Genomic DNA, 19,274 nt, shown 5'->3' on the forward strand with positions numbered 1-19,274 from the left:
ATTTCAGAAGAAGAGTAGAATACGTAACGAAAGTTTGACTAAGATTTTTATAATGGGAAATGAGATAGAAATGTCTTTATTAGCTCACTCTTACAAAATCTCTGATTTTTCCCAAGGCCTTAAAGAAGATAATTTTCAGTAAAAATTACAGCCCAACCAGCATTCTTGGCATTGATTTGATTTGACTTTTTACTTAAATGCTTGCAATTTAAAGACTCAGTTTCCATATATGAGAGGAGATTAGTATATATATTCCTTGACGTGCATGCTATAAGACAGCCCAGAATACCTGTAAAAATAAATACAGATATACTTATTCACTTCAGTATGAGAATACACATGCCATACTAGTTTAAGTATCTTTCTCAATTTATTATCTTGTTCTTTCTGGAACTACATATGCGTTTCTGAATTCCAAATTCCTTCTTTGATAACTTCCTCATCACTGTTTCTGAAGCTTTAGCATTTGGGAATCGCAAGTAAGGAACAGGTTTTCAGGCTCCCACACAGCATACCTGGAATGGAAAGCAAAGGGAAAACTGATGCTCCAGTAACTAGCCCAGGAGAAAGCACTGCTCTCCCTCTCAGCACTCACTGAAAGCTAACAAGGTCTCTTGTGGTGGTTACCAAGTTTTCTCTTGGCCAGAGTATCTTCTGGTGGTTTATAGTAGATTTAATGTTTGATCTGCATATTAAAATTTCATAACATTACTCAGTACTGAATGAACCAGAAAGTAAATTGCATTTCTTTCTGGGAATGAGGAAATCCCCTAATAGTCAATGCTACTTAAATGTGTATTAATAATGACTAGCCATAAGATGGAAGACTTGACAATTCACACTTCAACAGCAGTTGTGTGAGTGTGTAAAAGGAAATTGCAATGTTTCCTGTGAGGTGTAAATGGAGATCTTACACATTTCAATTAATCTAATTTTTTTTGCAGGGAAAAGCTATCTTGTTAATAACAGAAGTTTTTCCATTTATATTTCTAATTCAGTTTGTCTCACAGGAGACAAAGACATTTTTCATTTTCATTTCACAGACTCTACCCTAATATGAGTATGCTAAAATGTTTTCTTTCAAAGGTGTCTTTGTGAAACCAATGCCTGCAAAAATATTGTTGATTATTTGTTCCCAGGTATTATGTCTCAGGTAGTAGGGAAACAAGATTTGCATTTGCACACATTTTGAACTTTTAAAAACAGGTAAATATGCCAGTTTAAACTCTGCTTTCTTAATTCAGTATTTTTTAATGCCTAAGAGTCTTTTTCTAAGTAGAAATGAAATAGCATGTATATTTCTGAATGTTTGCTTATAAATATAACCATGACAATTAATTTAGAACATTGGTGTCATTAAAAGAAGTGAAATGAAGAAATATTAAACTCGTTGGTTGGCTATGTCACTTTGATCAGGTTGAAGCCTTGGAAATGAAGTAGCAGCATAGCTCTGATTATTTTATTTTTCAGTTCAGTGATTGTTAGATGTGCACTACATTGACAAATTAATTTGAAAGCACCAGTGTGGATAAAGCAATAAAGAATATGAAAAGAGTTAGAGTCAAAAACCCCCCACATAGTAATACTGCATAGTGAAAATGTGTATTTTGCTAGAGTCTAGTATATAATGAGGTTAAAACAGTTCCACAATTAATTGAGAGCATCCCATGTTTGTTGAGGCTGCTCTTAATGTTCCAGCAACATTGCATTGATGATTTACCCACGATCAGATACCTGTTGGTCTCATGACACAAAAGTATTGTACTTACTTGGACCCAATGGCAAACAGTTTTAATTACACAGTGCAACATTTTTTATTGTTCTTGTTTTTATCAGGACTATTTTAATACACATATTCATGTATAACTGCCGCTATTATGGCTTAGCCTGTGGTTATACATTTCATCAAATAAGAAAACTCCCACAGGCTTACTGTGTGGATATCTTCTGTAGAGCACATTATAGGAACTCAGTATTTATGAGATCAACTTTTTAATCTCTCTAAGTTCACACTTCAGTAATAATAGTCACAATGTTGCAGATAGGAAGCAAACTTCCCCTTAATTTGGAACACTAGGAGGAAGTGGCATTCCTGGAGTACTATGAACTCTGCATTTCTTTTGAAAGGATGGCAAGATAACACTGCAGCAAGCCCTCTTCTAGATGACATCTCTTGCCTTATCTCAGTATTGCCCAGGCTAAATTTCTCTTTCAACTTCCGATGTTGGACACTGAAAGAAAATAAATCCTTGCAGATCTGATGAAAGAAAGGCTGAGAGGGAAGAACAGGGGAAACAGATTGCTTTTTAAGATCAATGTCAGACAAAATAACCTAGGATAGTGGTTCAAGGCTATTGTTCTGAGCAGCAACTCAAGCCACAGCTGATACAGAACAATTAGCAAAATATCTCATCTTCACCCAGAGTGGTCCACAATGAAAAAGAAAAGCAGTACGTATACTGGTTCAAAGTGCATGACTCATGTAAGGGTTACAGGTGAAACTAGAGCTCCTTCTTCTCAGGATGAGGTCTTTCTTAAGATGTCTAATCCCAGACTTTCAAATTTATTCACCTTGTTCCATTAACTCCCTTTCCATATTCCTACAGAAAAATGTAACTGTTTTCTGATTCCGCTGAAACATATCTAGGCCATGAAAGTTGTATTCTCCTGGTATTATTCAGTGTCTTCTGACTTGTTCCACAATTTCTCCACCTTTTCTCAGGAGCTCTTCTCCAGAGACAGGCTGTTGACAGTAAAGGCAATCGTAGCCCAGAGTGGCAGCTGTCCTCATCCCCTACTTCCTCCTCTGTGTCAGCAGCTCTCATGGAAGATGCCACATGCTTTTCCACGAGAACTGCTATGGTAGCCAGCTGAGGCAAGAGAAGGATGTTTTTGTCTAGCTATGCACTTGAGATCAGCACCAGCCCACACTGACAGTCCACCTCTATTTCCTCTGCAATGGTGTACTTGGCCAAAAATTACTGCTCACCCACATATTAAGCAGCCTCCTAAATCCAACATGCTCTAGTGACAAGCTTTTCAAGATAAATACTTTGAAATGATATTTTATATTTATTACTGAGTACTAGCTTTTTTCCTGAAGACTACAGATATACTATAAAATAGGTTTTTCCCCTCTCTGCTACCTCTACATTCCCAGTTTGAAACACACACAGTAAATCCTATGCAAGGCTCTAGATATCTTTCGGAAAAATGATTTTGAAACCAGAGATCCTTTTTCCTTTACCCTGATTTTAAAGCAGTTAACACGTAATTTCAGACACAGATAACAAAGGCAGGGAATGAGGGAAAAGGGTGTCTCCTGCTCCGGGCTGCTGGGCTGCCATGTGCATCCATTCTCTACAGCTCCTAGGAGGCTGCTGGCAGGCCAGAGCCCCAGCAGTAAAATGATCCAGCTACTGTACTCTTGACTTGCAAACTATGAGCAGAAGGGGGAGATTGCGCAAGCTCCGGAGCAGCTGCAGGACCTTTCCCTTACTGAATTGGCAGTGGTGCTTGGGCACGCCAGCCTGTTTATGTGCTCCACAACCTTTCACCTACTTCAGCTATTTTGGCCCTGCCGGGAGCCCTCAGCAGCTTGACAGCTCCTGCGGCTGCAGCGTCGGGTGATAGAAAGATGAGAACAGGAAGATATGACCCTTGTTTGTAATGCTATTTCTGTCTTTTTTTTTTTTTTTTTTCCATGGGAAGGGCTGCATAAATATTTAGAAAACAAATGTGTTAGTGGATTGAAGTATCAGCTCAATTGCTTAAATGCTGACTGATCTGTAGGTGGAGGGTAAGTGCTTTACACACAGTACTGCTGGAAATTTCACGAAGTGCTGCAAAAAGAGTTCATGCCCTTCAGCCGTTGGACCATTCTTCCCACTTACATTCAAAACTTTCTAGTGTTATCATTAATTTCCACCCTGACTTACTGCTCTTACTGGGTCATCGTTTATCCTTCCTTCCAGAAACTGAAGTAGAAGTTGCCTTTGTCCCCAGCAGAAAATGTTAGGCTGGTTTCAAAAGGGAAAAAGACTTCAATAATGCTACCTGTTCACCTATTTGCCAAACCATCCATCCTAATAATTTCAACCATATTTGGATAGATACTTGACTTCCTACAAACTTTGTGCAAACTGGCAGACGATTTAGGGAGGAGAGATTCAAATTCTCATCCACAGTGAGGAAAAGGCAGGGGAAACTCAACCAAGACTCCTTTAACTAGAAAGCAGCAACCCCACTGGTTGTCTTACACATTTTGGCTGGTCAGGAGAGGGCAGCCATCCCAGCACAGTATATTGTATCTCCAGCATATGTTGCCAGGTGGATTAGGAAGAAGAGCCTTGAATTTGTGTCCCCATGGAGAAACAGGTAGGGCAAAATCAGCTGAGACACCTTCTACTAGACATCAGCAACATGGCCATTTGTCACACAGTCTGGCTAGCCAGGAATGCGTCTCTGACCTAAGTACAGCACGTTGTGTCTCTGGCAGTGGGGAGGATGTAAGGAACAGAGAGGAGGGAGAGAGTTGATTGCAATGGATAGCATTTAGGGGACAAATGGACAGCAATACAGCCTTCATTCGTTCTACTCTTCTGGACCCAGCTGTTGTGCAAAACCCCAGAATGTTAATGCAGCTCCATTTTAGTTGGCAAAACACTACTGTGACTGAGCAACTGAAAGCATCATTACTGCCTTTCAAAAGGTGCCCAAGGGCAGTTCGGAAGAGGGGACTTACAATATTAAAGCAGCAGAATTGAGACCCATCTGATGAATGCTGCAGTTCAGAATCTGGCCCTGTTCTACACCACCAAAATGGTATTCTCCAACACCTGCACTTAAAACTGTCATGTACAGCGGTGCTTCAGGAGGAGGGGGGGAAGTGGTGGTTTGGAGAGGAAACAAAGTGAGAACAAACTACTACAGTCAGGATAGGTTGTGGAGTTACCTGAAGCTGTTACCATCTTCAGAGCCTAGTCTTCTCTACATCCAGCTTGGCTAACAAGGAATCCTGATACATTGCTACTTTTGTGCTTAAAATGTAGCTATCTCGGCCAATATCCAGCACATCCTTAACAATTATTTATTAGATATATTATTTATGTTTACAGGAATGCAAAATTACATTGTTCAGAACCTACTGTAATGTATAATCCATCAATCCATCACACAGAGTGAAGAGAAAATCTGCATCATGAAGGAGATACAGAAGCTCAGTAATAAACAGTGATAAAACTCTGGAGTAATAAAACTCTGCTAGCTATTGCACTGCTGATGCATTGCGTTCTTGTAAAAGTTTGTTTTGTATGGTTTTGAAAACATCCAGGTTTTGAGTTATGGGAGCCCTGTCCTTCTAATACCTGGAGAAGGCAACATGCTTCCTATACCTCCTGCAACCACAATGGTACTGTTGACAACTGAGCTGAACATCTAAGATTTTTCTTCATCCCATACTGCCTGTAACTAGCAGGAAAACTATGGGAAAAAAAAGTTGCTGTAAAGCAAGGGAACATAAACAACAGGAATTATTCCTACTAGGCCTTTCCCCTCTTCAGAGTGTGTAATAGGACTCTTCACAAAGGTTATTCAAGTTACTTATATCAAGTGGTGTTGGCACACCAGCAGAATGAAGTAAAAATGAAGCATTCAAGCAGGAACAGAAACAATGACCTTATAAATAAAAATAACTGCCTAGTGTGGGTAACTTTCTCGATTCAGATTTTATTGCAAAATGTTTATCTTGAGATTCTTGCTTCCCATTGATTGGTAGCTTCACAAAGAACATGAAACAAAACAAAAGCTATCATACACAAGCTCCATAATTTAAACAAATCTGTGGGATTCTTTTGCTTCTGTAAGTCATCTGCAAGTTGCAGGAAACAAAGTTAAAACAGTCAAAAGCAGAATGCCAAGGTCTATTCTCAAATTTTCAACTTCTGGCAAGCACAGGAAAAATCAAAATGGTTACATTTGTTATTATTAGATGCCTTCATTTTGCTTAATTTCACATTTCATACGCCAACACACAATCACTGTGGTAAAACCTGATATATCCAGTGGAACAACAAAGTAATAAAATAAAATTTTATCTCCCAATAAAATAATAAAACAGGGAGCAATAAAATAGAAAGTATTGTGGAAACAGAACACTAAGCAGGGATAACAGATGTAATGACTAAGAAGATAAAAATGAGAGAAAGTTCAAAAAACCCCTAATGATAAGCTAAAGTGTTCTCCTCTGCCTATGAAACATTAAAATATTAACTTATTAGGAATGTATCTTTCTTGCCATTAAAAAAAGTATACATTTGTGCTTGCGTAGAAACATATGCATCTAAAACCTGGATGTAAGCGCTAAGGCCGTCTTCTTTCGTATCACTGTTTTATCACTATGTTCTATCCTGCTGTTTGTGACCACGATGTAGGATGTCCATTCTTCAGTGCATTAGGCAAACCCTGCCTTTAGTGAAGTGGACTTGGCGTTTTGGGGAAAAGCGCTGGAGATGGAAGTTCCCAGCAGAGAGGGAAAGTGCATAGCCTTTTCACAGCTCATCTGTAACCCTGGAAGTCGAGTTGACTGCGAGAGCAGAGGTCAGTCTGCCACCTCTTCGGCCAGCTCTAGAGACAGCAGATTAAGGGTCACATAAGGGGGACAGCGCGTCACCAAAGCAGCTGTCTTCAGGTATTTGGTCACCACTAATCCAGGCCACGGTGATGACCTGCACGTCAAGCAGCCTCAGGATCTGATTTTGTTCCCTTTGCACCTCCAGGTGTTTTCTGCACCGACCCTGATTTCCAAGTAAACAAGGTCACGGGCAGCGGCCCGGAGCCAACCCCCCCCCACGGCTCCCCCCGCGCTGCCGAGGGGCGGGAGCCGCGCCAGCCGCGGTCACGAGCTGCCCCGCGAGGAACGTTCCGTTAGGGGCGGGGCTTCTCCGGGCCCCGCCCTCCGCGGGGGTAAATAGAGGCGGCACGTGCAGAACCCCCGGCACAGGCGAGGAGCAGCCGGGACCTGCGGGCACCCACCTTCCTGCTACCTACCAGCCTACGGACCGACCCACCGGTGTACCTGCCACCTTCCCACGGATCTACGACCGACCTACCGACTGACGCACCGACCCATCAACCGACCTATTCACCCATTTGCCACCAACGCACCCATTGACCGACAGACGGACTGACTGACTGACCCACCAGCTTACCTGCTACCAACCAACCCACCCACCCAGCGACCAACTGACTGACCCACCGGCTTACCTGCCACCCACTGACCGACCCATCCACCCACCCACCCACCCACTGACTGACGGACGGACTGACCCACCAGCTTACCTGCCGCCCACCGACCCATCTACCAGTGACTCACCCAGGCACCCATCTCCTGACCGGTGCACCGGCTTACCTGCCACCCACCTAACCACCAACCAAGGGACAGACTGACTGGCTTAAGTGCCACCGACCCACCGACGGAGTGACCCACCGACCCACCAGCTTCCCTGCCAGCCACCAGCCCAGTGACAGACCGGCTCAGCGGCCACCCCCGGGGCGATGAAGGCGGCGCGGATCGCCCTGCGCAGCGCAGCCCCGCTGGCCGGGGCCGGCGGCAGCCGCGGCCGGTTGCCGCGGGAAGTGGAGCAGTTTTCCCGGTTCTCGCCCTCCCCGCTCTCCATCAAGCAGCTGCTGGACTTCGGTGAGAGGATGGAGGGGCAGCCTGGCGGGCGGCGGGGAGCCTGTTCGCGGAGGGTGGTTTCCCTGCTGCGGGGCGAACCCGAGGGATGCGGGAACGGGGATGAGTGAGGCAGGTGCGGGAATGAGGGCTTGGGAGCAGGAGGCGGGAGCAGGAATGCAGGAGGCAGGTGCGGGAGCGAGGGACCCAGGAGGCGGGAGCAGGAGGAGAGGTATGGGAGCGGGGTTCAGGAGGCAGAGGAGAGGGCAGGAGCAGGAGGTAGGTACAGGAGTGAAGGTGCGGGAGCAGGGGATGCAGGAGGCAGGTGCGGGGATGCTCGGGCTGGAGGAGGCCGCTGCCCTCGTCCTGCCTCCCTCCCGGCAGAGGGCGGGGAGCCCCACTCGGGTACCTCCGGCTGCCTCCATCGAAGCTGAGGATGCGCCCCAGCTCTGTTCTGGGGTGTTAACGGGGTGGAACGGGGCTAAGAGTTAAGTTGGCTAATGGGTGTTTTCGAGTTCTGCCGGACACGCTGCCGGGGAGGAGTCGTGTCCCGGTGTAGCGAACAAACTGTACCCAGATCCGATTACCGCTTTGGCAGCTGTAAAGTCCGTGCTCACGTGGCATTTTCAGACGTCACCCTTGGAAAAGATCGTGTTTACAAAGGCTGGAGTGCTTCTTCTAGAGGATTACAAATAAATCCTGTCTCTAAACTTGAAATGTACAAGTATTCCTCCCGGGAATGTGCTGTGTCTTGCTGTCACATAAACAACATTCAGTACAAAAAATCCATTTAGGAGAACAGGCCAGTAATAGCATGATGATTGCAAAGGAATATAGTACAGAAGTCTGTGGCAAATCAGCAATTTGCAGTTGTATCTCGGAACTTCTTAAACAAGATTTTTATTTTGGATTTATTCATAGGCTCAACTAATGGATGTGAGAGAACTTCTTTTGCCTTCTTGCGGCAAGAACTTCCCGTGAGGTTTGCAAACATACTGAAAGAAATTGATCTTCTTCCTGATAAATTACTGGGCACTCCATCAGTACAATTAGTAAAAAGCTGGTAAGTGAGAACTACTTGAACTCAGCCTGTAAAATAATGTAGCCTTGACAACTTGGTTGTTATAGACTTTTTTTGAATAGGAGAAAACAATAATAAAATACACTAGAAATGCAAGTCCTCCAACAAAGCTGAATTGCAATCTGTTATACATTGTCCCTTTCAAGCACAGTAAAATGAAATTGAAAACCAGTATGGTTATATTGTTATTTTTAAATAGTATTTTTAAAAAAACCTAACAGTTTGAAATAGGTGATACAGCAAATCTCACTTCTTACTCTTTAAGAAGGGAGAGAAGGAAGTGTTCTGTTTTCACATAGCATTGCAGACCCTCATAGCTACACAGCTATGTGAAAACACGCTATATACTTGTTTGGAATTACTGCTGGAATTACTAACAGACCTTCTGTTCCATTGCATATTACCTTGATCTGTGCAGTGAGTGTTTGGAATTCAGTTAACATCATCTCTGCGGTTGACACAGTGATTGAATCTGATTTAACCTTGTTTACTGGCACAGTTGCAGCATTTGCAAGGATGGCTGACATAAAGGGCAAAAGTAGTAGTGTGAGATCCAGAAACTGTTCTTAATCTTGCGAACAGTTGTGCCTTTGCAATATGCGTCAAGACTGTCTGATGGTAGCATAAGAGGCTCAAATACTTAGCTTGTGCCAAAGCTGATCAGATCTGGAAAGATTTTGCTTAGATGGCTTCCCTTATATCAGTATTGTCATTTGGATCTTCTTTCCAAACACAGCCCTGCTCTAGAATTGTAAGGGGATCCTATGTACCTAAAGTGTGGGTTTAGATTCCTCTCTGGGTGGCAGATACAAGAAGAGACTTTTAAAACTCCTAGGGTTCAGGCAGTCAGAAAGTGTCCATCCATGATTCCATTTTCGGATGTAACCTTGCTAATTCAGAGATACTTCAGACTTCTAGCTTACTTGTTAAGAGTAATGATTTAGAGAAGACCAATTATTTTCCTGTTCCTAGACTAATAAAAATCAAATTAATAGCGTGTATTTCTTGTGTTCTTTTTCAATAGGTACATCCAAAGCTTGATGGAGCTCGTTGAGTTCCATCAGAAAAGCCCAGATGATCAAAAAGTCTTATCTGAGTAAGCTTTTTTGTTTATTTCTTTGAACTTTTGATCTTACATTCTACTTTTCACAGTGTGGTCAGTTTAGAATGACAGCTGTCATAAGCTGAATTTGATAATGTAACATGAAGTGCTGTGCATAGAGCAAGCTGATTTTAATATCTGATCTGAAGGTTTAGCAATATTGCAAGTAAATATGACCTATTGCAGCTTGGTTTCAAGGGCATACTGCCCCTTGAGCAGTCACGACAGAGAAATATCAACAACAATTATCTGTGAGATTTCATCCATGTATCTTTCCAAGATGTTGACTAGGAATCTTTTTCCCTTACTCACGTTCTCCTCTGTTCAAACTATTATGAATGCATAAACAGGCAATGAATTTAACATGGCTAATGATTACACCTTTTGTATTAAAAATATCAAACTCTTCTGGTTTAGATCAGTGAGGAACAACTTCTAAAAGAGCGAAAAAATAAACAGTATTTTAATATCGAGATTGTTATGCACTTTGCTTCTCCTGAGTTAGAAATGATATTGTACGAAGCTTGCCTCCATGTAGTCTTAGAATAATGTTCTAAAAAGATCTCTTTTTGACCTAGCTTTATAGATACATTAATCAGAGTCCGAAACCGACATCATGATGTGGTTCCTACAATGGCACAAGGAGTAATTGAATACAAGGACACCTTTAAAGTAGATCCTGTCACCAATCAAAACATTCAGTATTTTTTGGATCGTTTTTACATGAGCCGCATTTCCACACGGATGCTAATGAACCAACACAGTAAGTAGAAATTTTTACCTGAGAGAAAACGTCAGCCTAATGAGAAGCATGTTAACATAAGCATCTCTTAAAACTGCTGGAAATAGGCCTCAGATGATTTTGTGTGACACTAAAAAATTTGGAATTGAATGTATGACTTCTGAAAGCAATGGGAAAACTTGTTTTCTAGACTAGGGACTTATTGTAGCAAGTGCTGTGTGGAATATGTGGGGATCTCATTCCTTACATCTGAGAAGCCATTAGATATTGAACTACAGAAAACCCCACAGTAGATAGCATTTTTTATTTTCAAAAGACAAACAACATTCAGAATTTTATGTGACTATATTCTGTGATCACACCATATTAGCCTAAATTTAAGGCTTTTTTGTTTGTTTGTTTGTTTGTAATACAGTACTTGGGATTAAATATAGCATTGTTTTCATCTCAAACAGCCCTTCTTTTTGATGATAAGTCCGGCTCAGGGCACCCAAGGCACATTGGAAGTATTGATCCTTGCTGTGATGTTGCTGAAGTAGTGAATGGTATGTATCCTTGTATCCTTTATATTTCTCTTCATGATCAGTATTTATATCTTATTGCAAGCAATTTGGGTAACCAACGTGTGTTGTATAGGATGCTGGCTGGCTTTTATTGAAATAGTTGAAATCAGTCTCTCAAAACATGAGGTTTTATAAAACAGAAATGGAAATACAAAGTAGCAGTAGTAAATGTGTTGAATAAGGCCTAGCAAGTGACAGATGGGGTAGGGGTTAAAGTTTCCTGTGGTGTTGAGATTGTCGTTACCTACTGGCCAATAACAGATGCATCTGTTTTATGGAGTTATCAAATTGTATTGAAGACTTACCATGCTGCTGCAATTGCCTGTTTAGTCTCGATTTTTTTTAATCCTCACAGTAGATGCAATGTTATCATTCCTTTGAAACACAGGCTTAAGAGTCTGTAACGCTTTACCAGCTAATGCAGTTAAAAATCATATTTTGCCATGCAGCAGAAAGAATGTTTACAGTCTTTGACATCACATCTTACGCGTTTCATTTAAATATTTCAGATGCTTTTGAAAGTTCCAAGATGTTGTGTGACCAGTATTACTTAACATCTCCAGAACTGAAACTTACTCAAGTGAATGGTAGGTTAAAAGCTTTTATGTTTATCTTCTGATTGGTAACCAAACTGCTGCTTTTGCTGAATCAAAAAGTTCCCATTTCTATAGCCGTAATGGTACATACTAGTTGATCTGTCTTGGGCAAGTTCCCCTTCATTTTCTGTCATAAGCACCTGATTTAATCTCCTGTGTTAGAAGTCAAATGTAATTTTATCTTAAACACTAGATTTCCTGAGGTAATATTTATTAATTTGAGAGAGGTAAGATGTCTGTACTTAAAGTAACCTAAATTGCTAGAGGAGAACTCTGTGCCTGGGGTTAAATCTTGCTTGCCTTTTTCCTTTCCTCTAGGAAAATTTCCAGGAGAGCCAATTAACATCGTATATGTCCCATCTCACCTTTTTCACATGCTTTTTGAGCTGTTTAAGGTATGTCAGTATTAGGTCTTTTCTTTGCATAGTCATCCAAGCTGCAGCATCAATATTTAAAGTCTTTATCTAGATATGATTGAAGTAAAGCTTTGCATAGGACAGTGAAATTTCTAAAAGTTATTTGTGGAAATAACTTTGACAGTTGGGAAAGAAGTGATTGACATTTGTAGGAGAGTAGTTTGTACACTTTTTGTGTAAATGGGACAGGTTAAAGGAGAGAGAGTGTGTGTAAAGTGAGCTGTGGAGTTGTGATCACTATTAGCCATCTGCTTTTAGAGATTACATCTGTAGTGCGAGTTTGCTCTGTAGCCTTTTCTACAAAGTGAGCAATACATCTTGAAGTAGTGAATGGGTCTAAACTAATGTGCTGCCAACATAGGGTGCAGAATTCGGGCAGCCTTTGTCAACTACTGAACTGTGCTCTTCTCCAGATTCCTGATGACTTTTAAGGGAGTTATTTAATTTACGTTGGCCGAGTTGTATGTTGGGCAAGAACAGTGTAATCTTTCAAGCCTAGAAGAGTCTTAGCTGTGCTTGGCCACTTTTAGGTGTGAGACCTCCTCTGCTCCCGTTACGCTAAATTGCTAAGTGTGTCCTTTGGAAGCTAGGTACTGAGAGGAATGGAGGGCAGCTGCGCTCGGCCTCTGCATAACAGGCATATGATTTTAAGTGCATAGATCCAGTGCTTCTTGATAATGGTGACCTTTACTTCCATAGAATTCAATGAGGGCGACCGTTGAATTCCAAGAAAACAGTCCTTCCCTTTCTCCAGTTGAAGTGACAGTTGTTCTGGGAAAAGAAGACCTGGCAATCAAGGTATTTCTTTGGCCTGCTACAATATGAGCTTAATGTAACCTCTATCACTTCATATGGTGCAGCAAATTCTTTTAAGAACTTGCAGCCTCTGACAGCAGATCAAAGATACTGTGCATGAGCTTTCTGTTGATAGCCTCCATTTAGCACAATTACCTAATTGGAGAATAATATGCTGCGAAACAAATGTTTGCATTTATTAGTGGTGGAAGAGTTTGTTCAAATAATAGCATTTAAAATACCATTTTTAGTAAATTATTGTAGTTAACTTTATTGTCTCTTAACTCAGATCTCAGACAGAGGAGGTGGTGTTCCAGTCAGGAAAATTGAACAGCTGTTTAGCTACATGTATTCCACAGCACCAAGACCAAGGATGGATGATGGTAGAAATACTCCTCTGGTAAGATATTTTCAATACTCAGGTTACTAACAAGGCTGCTATAAGCATTGTACAGATTGGTATGTCCACCACACTGCTTTGTGGGGTAAACAAAGATTATTTAGCCTCATAAATAGGAATTAACACTTTCTGAAACAGGAATTTTTAATATCTAGCTTAGTGGACAAAAATATGCTTTAGAGGTGTGGGAAAAAAAAGAACATTCCAACCTGAATCTAACCCTGTTTGGTTTTGTTTTTTTTTTTCTTATACTCCAATAACTTCCTTGGTCTTCACTCTCACTCAGTGCTCAGATTTATAGTAAATTATGCTGGTTTTATGAGGGTAAGCACAACTGGAATGGGCTTGGGCTATTGTTTAGCTAGCAGTAGCAAACTCCTTTTACTAATTAAGCTGTAGTAGCAAAAATAGGGCATGCAGAATACAAAAATGTAATGCATGAAATTAGGATGTGTATATATAAACCTTCCCTCTTCCATGGAGGTTTGGGTTTTTTAATTTTCTTTTTGTTTTGTTTTTTAATGGTCATTTTCAGTATTCTGTATGAAAGAGGTCAGAGTTTCTGTTTTTCTTTAAGAGAAGAGGAAGTGCAAAGGACTTTTTAACAGTTTAAAAACCTCTGAACTCTTCCCAACTATTTAATGTTAAGTCATAAGAGCTAATAAAAAATAAACTTATTTTGTTTTCTGCTTAATTTTTAGGCTGGCTTTGGGTATGGCTTGCCAATTTCTCGTCTGTATGCTAAATACTTTCAAGGAGACCTAAATCTGTACTCCATATGTGGTTATGGAACAGATGCTATTATCTACTTGAAGGTATGTATTTTGATTTGGTTAAGTAAAAGATAACTAGTATTAATGCAGTAAGGTAACTACTCAGTATCACTTTAGGGTAAACACTCTGTGCTCATGAGTAGAAAAGTTCTCATTTTTATTAAGAAATGCCAGTAAGAGTTGGAACTGGTATCTAGAATTGGAAAGGTCCTTTGGCTTTAACTAGTCTACTTGAATAACTGCTAGTGAAAACTTCATTAGTTTCTAGATTGTATGAAGATTGGTTATCTACTGGTTCATGGAATAAAAAGTGTTGGGAGAAAATGAAGTAGCAAAGGTGTGTGCAACAGATCTGGTTTCTTTTCTGCTGTGTTTTTACTCTTACAACCAGAGAGCTTGTGTAAATTAATCTTTTTTGAAGAGTCTAGTACCTGGTCCTGTTCCACCTCTGCCATATGGCCCATGTATGGGATTCTAATATCAGTAATCTTGAATACCTGGCATATAACATGCACTGCTGTTTTTCTAAGTAACCTGGAAAAAGGGACTAGGCATTCTTTTCTACTTTTTGCACTTAGCAATGAACCAGAACTATAGTTCCAAGCATGCTAAAGCACAAACAGAGAAGCAGTACAAAAGGAAGAGATAGTTCAGCCATATATGTGTACTTGTTACATTTTTATGTAAGTTTCCCAATAGATTTTTTTGTTGTTGTTGTTGTTGCAAAACATAGAAGTAGGAAAGGAATGTTCCTATGGAATTTTATAGATGGAAGTTCTTTTCCATGGCTTCCAGGACTATCTCAAAAAGAAGTTGCAAAGTAACTCTTAAAGCCTATAAAAATACATAAGTATGATTTGATATTACTGCATTTGTCCTGCCAAATTATCCAAAGCAAACATAGATGCTGAAGCAGTGTTACAGAAAACTTTGTGTAAATAACTTTGGTTTGTAGTGTCACTGGCTCATCACTTGAAATATTTTTGCATGAATTTTTGGGAGCTGACATTACTGTTACTTAACTTAAGTTTTTCCTTCTTTATTCTTAGGCTCTATCAACAGACTCAGTAGAAAAACTCCCAGTTTTTAACAAATCTGCTTCCAAGCACTACCAAGCTACCTCAGAGGCAGATGACTGGTGTGTCCCAAGTAAAGACCCAAAGGATGTATCAAAGCAGAGTGCAGCTCTCTGAAGAGAAGCTGGTATCCAGGCACCCAAGGGGATCAAGCTGGCTTCTCAAAAGACTAGTGTTTGGAAGTATTCATCTACCTCCAAACAAGCAAATTCTTCAGTTTCAGGACTGTCAGAAGACAAAGAAGATAAGGATGTTATAGCCTAGGCTGTATGCACTGAATATGAAATCTTGCTGTGGACTAAACGACGAGGAAAATAGCACCTAAGTCTTCTTTAAAGATGAGATGTGTATAAAGGAAAATCAGACTTTTTTTTTTATGATCGAAGACTTGTTGTGGTAGAGGTGTGCAATTTAAGTCCTGTTTAATGCTTGTATTCTGAATCCTGAAAAAGTCACTTATGCTGGTGTACATTTTTCTCCTAGAATAGTTATCAGTGGTTCATCTTATTACAGAACTTCTCAGGTAGATAGTTAACACCTGTATTTTAAAGCTGTATTTATAACATTTGGAAAAGATCCACCTGGCATGGCAGTCTTATAGCAAGATACAAACAGCATTCAAATACAGCCTGACTGGGAGGCAGGGAGCCTTGAGAGGTAGGGAGAAAGTCCTTTCCATATATAAGGAAGTCTTGGGTTTTTTTAAAAAAAATCCACCTATTTCAGTAAAAATTCCTGTGATGCCTTCCTCTGTGAGTTATATGGCTAGATTTTTTTAAGTTAAGCTGTTCATGTAAAAACTAGCCAAGTGAGGCTCCTATGCGTAAGGTAACTAAGAAGGAAAACAGGATATTTTAGAAAGTTACTGGAAAGGAATTTAAAGCTACTTGGTTATAGCAGTTGCAAGGTTAGGCTACATCTAACCTAGATCCTTGCAAACCAGAAAGCATATGCCAAGTAGTAGGTTAGGATTTTCCAAGAACTGAAGTCAGACATGCAAGTTGAACAGAAGGGTTTTGGTGATCTGTATTATGTAAGCATGATGTGGGAAACAATGGCATGTTTAAAACATGCTCTTGGGGTTCCTTTTTATCCATGCTCTTAGAAGATCAGTGTCTCAGTGCACTAAAATCTGCCTATCATCTTTGTCAAATTTGTATTGGACCACACTACTTTGAAGAGGTACGTGGGGTTCTACACCTGGAAAGCTGTGATGAGCACTGAAGGTCTGTTTGAAAGGGTTTCAGGAAGAGTGGTATTGGAACTAGAATTTTGTTCTAAGAACTGTTAATTGCAATGGAAAAGACTTAGGAAATTAGAAGCTTCAAAATATGAACAGCACTGAAAACTATGGAATAACTTTTATGAACAGCAAAATAATGGGGAGCCATCACAGGAACAGTGCCAGTGAGAGAGAGTTGTTGGGAAAGTATTCCTTTCTCAATAAGCTTCTTCCTTCCACATGTTCTTTGTCCATTTTGCCCCTTATAAGCAAGGTAAGCTTAATGACAGAGTCGAAGTTAAACTATTGAACACTGCCAGACTAGCCAGTCAAACTTCATCAGGGCTGTATAATATGACTTGAATTATTTTTTTTCATAAGAGTCTTTGCAAGAAGCTGCAGGTACAGTATTTAAAGCATCCTGCTCAGTTGTGTGACAGTTTTCTAAAACAGATTTGTATTTGTTGTTGGACAGAAAGCCACTCCGTACTTCACTGTGAACACCAATTTTTTTTTTTTGCTAATACGAAGGAGAGGAAGCTGGAACTACCTTTGTGTTCTAAAAGTCCTGTTGGGACAAATTTCTCTTATCAAAAATAAAACAGTATTATGATATGCACAATTTCTTTTAAAAACTAAATTTAGAATTATTGGTGATAACTATTGAGCATAATGACGTCAGTACTGCATCAAGGCTATTTTAATCCTAGTGAATAAGCTGTATCCACCAAAGATCATCAGGTCATATATCTGAGCTTAGCTCAGTGAATGAAATGGATAATAAAAATATAATATATTGGCCTAGAATATACAGGTGTGAAAAAGCTGCCTTCACTGCCATAATATACTTGAATATTTGTTGATTTTTGTATTGAATACAAGATCACACAAACATACCTAGGTAGTCGTTGTCAAGTGAACATTAATTAGACCACTCTGTCTGCATCTGGTAATGCTTGAACATGAGTCGTCATCTCATGATATACTGTACAGCTGTAACATAGCTGCAGCTACTCCAGGTAGGAGCTTTAACTTCTGCCTCAAAGCAGCTGAAGCACATGGGTGCTGTAAACACAACTGTAATGTTGCTTGCAGAGAGAAGCTGCAGGAAACATTCATGGTGCAGACAGAGTTGGGTATAGCACTTAAGAAACCCATGTGGAATCTCTGTAGTATTAAGAATTACTTAAGGGCTGTCTACCTAGATAATGCAGTACCTCTTTTAGCATTTACTGAATTTTTATTTCTCAAAGCAGAGCTGTAGTTTTAAGCCTTTTCCTTGGATGTAGATGTTGAAATAATTTTTTAATAAAATATTCCAAATGGTTGTCTAGTATCTTTATTTTCTTTTTTCTAAGAAGCCTAATGCAAGCCATTGCCTTTTGCACGGGCAATGGGACAACTGGCTTTCAATAGCTGGTTTGTGAGAGAATGGTAGTTATCAGACAGAAAAGGCTATGTCATGCTAAAACAGTCCTGTACAACTGGTGCTTTAGTGGACTCATGTTTCCGTCGCAATGTCCTGCATCTCCCTGAATTTTAAGAAGAGAAAGCAACTGTGAAAGTGCGTGTACATACTTTACCTGGAAGAGAAGAAGTGAAAAACGGCCAGACTCTGGGTGTGTGGCTGTAAATCTACTAGTGACAGCCTTACATGCTGACTTTCCCCTTCTTAACAGTGTTTTTTCACTTGTAATGCCAGGGAAGCAGATCAGATGGTATAAACTGGAATCATTTTGCAATTGCAGAAATGTACTGCTCTGACATACTTCAGTATGTCAGGTGTGTTGGGAGAAACAACCCAGAACTAAAGTACACCAGGGACTTCAGTAAGAGGCTACAGAAAACAGAAGAAAACCAACAACAGCACCCCTGGTTTTCTTTTCCCTATCTCCCTTCACTGTCTTGCAGTCCCTAGATACAGGACTAGCCCATTTCCTCAGGTTTTTTCAAGCAGAAATACATACAAATACGTTCTGTACCTTGCCCACAGCAGGCTTGGGAGATGTACATGCTGCCCATGAGAGCCAAGCATGCTGCGCAGCTCCATGCAGAGCGTGTGGTCCCAGCAGGCAACACGCAGTCTCCCTACAGCATGCTGCTTGCACGTTCCAGGCAACCTCCTGTATCCCAGAAGGTGCCAGAAGTTGAGTGACACAAGCCCAGTGAGTGACAGAGGTTGTGCATCAGGGTCCTGATTTTACAAAGCACTGGAGGTAGTGGGACAGGCTTGCTTTTAGCACGTCAGAGGTTCAGATGTCAGACATCAGCAAGTTTACTCAGGCTGAAGGGTATTCTCATTTCACAGGAGATAAGCAGATGTTGCACTTCCCCCTTTTGCCCCCCTGATTAGGACCTTACAAAGCCAGGTTCATGATGTCAACAGAAACCATGCCAAAGCACCCTGTTTTCTCTTCCAGATCATTAGCTAAAACACCTACACTGATCTTGTAACTACTGCCCACGTCCAGATTAATCTCCCTGGAACCTTCATGAGTGGTTGTTCATTATCATCTTTTTCCTATCACTTAACCAAGCTTTCAAATCCACCAGACTTTGCCCTTAGCATGCAATCATGTCCTTCCCATTAGCATTATTACGAAACAAGCTCTGCTACCTTTGATAAGAAACACTACTCAACTGGAAAAATAGATTGGTTACTTTTCCCCTTGCAGTAATGATGACATGAGAGGATCAGGTTCTAACCCCCAAGAACTGTCTGCCTTTAAATTCTTGAGTAATTCTGGCACACAGCAGGTAGCGTTTTAGTTTATGATCCCTCAGCTCAGCTGACTTGTGGGAGTGGGGATGATGAAGAGGAAGGGGCACACTTCTG

The 19,274-nt window shown here is 40.7% G+C and overlaps 1 protein-coding gene across 1 annotated transcript; it reads left to right on the top strand.

Annotated features, from left to right (window-relative positions):
- Positions 1 to 6,995: 6,995 nt before the first annotated feature.
- Positions 6,996 to 17,765, top strand: PDK4 (pyruvate dehydrogenase kinase 4). Its single transcript, XM_054059185.1, has 11 exons — positions 6,996 to 7,696; positions 8,594 to 8,735; positions 9,778 to 9,849; positions 10,434 to 10,618; positions 11,053 to 11,142; positions 11,670 to 11,747; positions 12,075 to 12,151; positions 12,872 to 12,970; positions 13,257 to 13,367; positions 14,069 to 14,182; positions 15,190 to 17,765. Exons 1-11 carry the CDS (start codon positions 7,555 to 7,557, stop codon positions 15,331 to 15,333), a joined length of 1,254 nt encoding a protein of 417 aa, XP_053915160.1. The 5' UTR covers positions 6,996 to 7,554; the 3' UTR covers positions 15,334 to 17,765.
- The last annotated feature ends 1,509 nt before the right edge of the window (positions 17,766 to 19,274 follow it).

Source organism: Cuculus canorus, chromosome 2, assembly GCF_017976375.1.
Source record: "Cuculus canorus isolate bCucCan1 chromosome 2, bCucCan1.pri, whole genome shotgun sequence".
Lineage (NCBI taxonomy): Eukaryota > Metazoa > Chordata > Aves > Cuculiformes > Cuculidae > Cuculus > Cuculus canorus.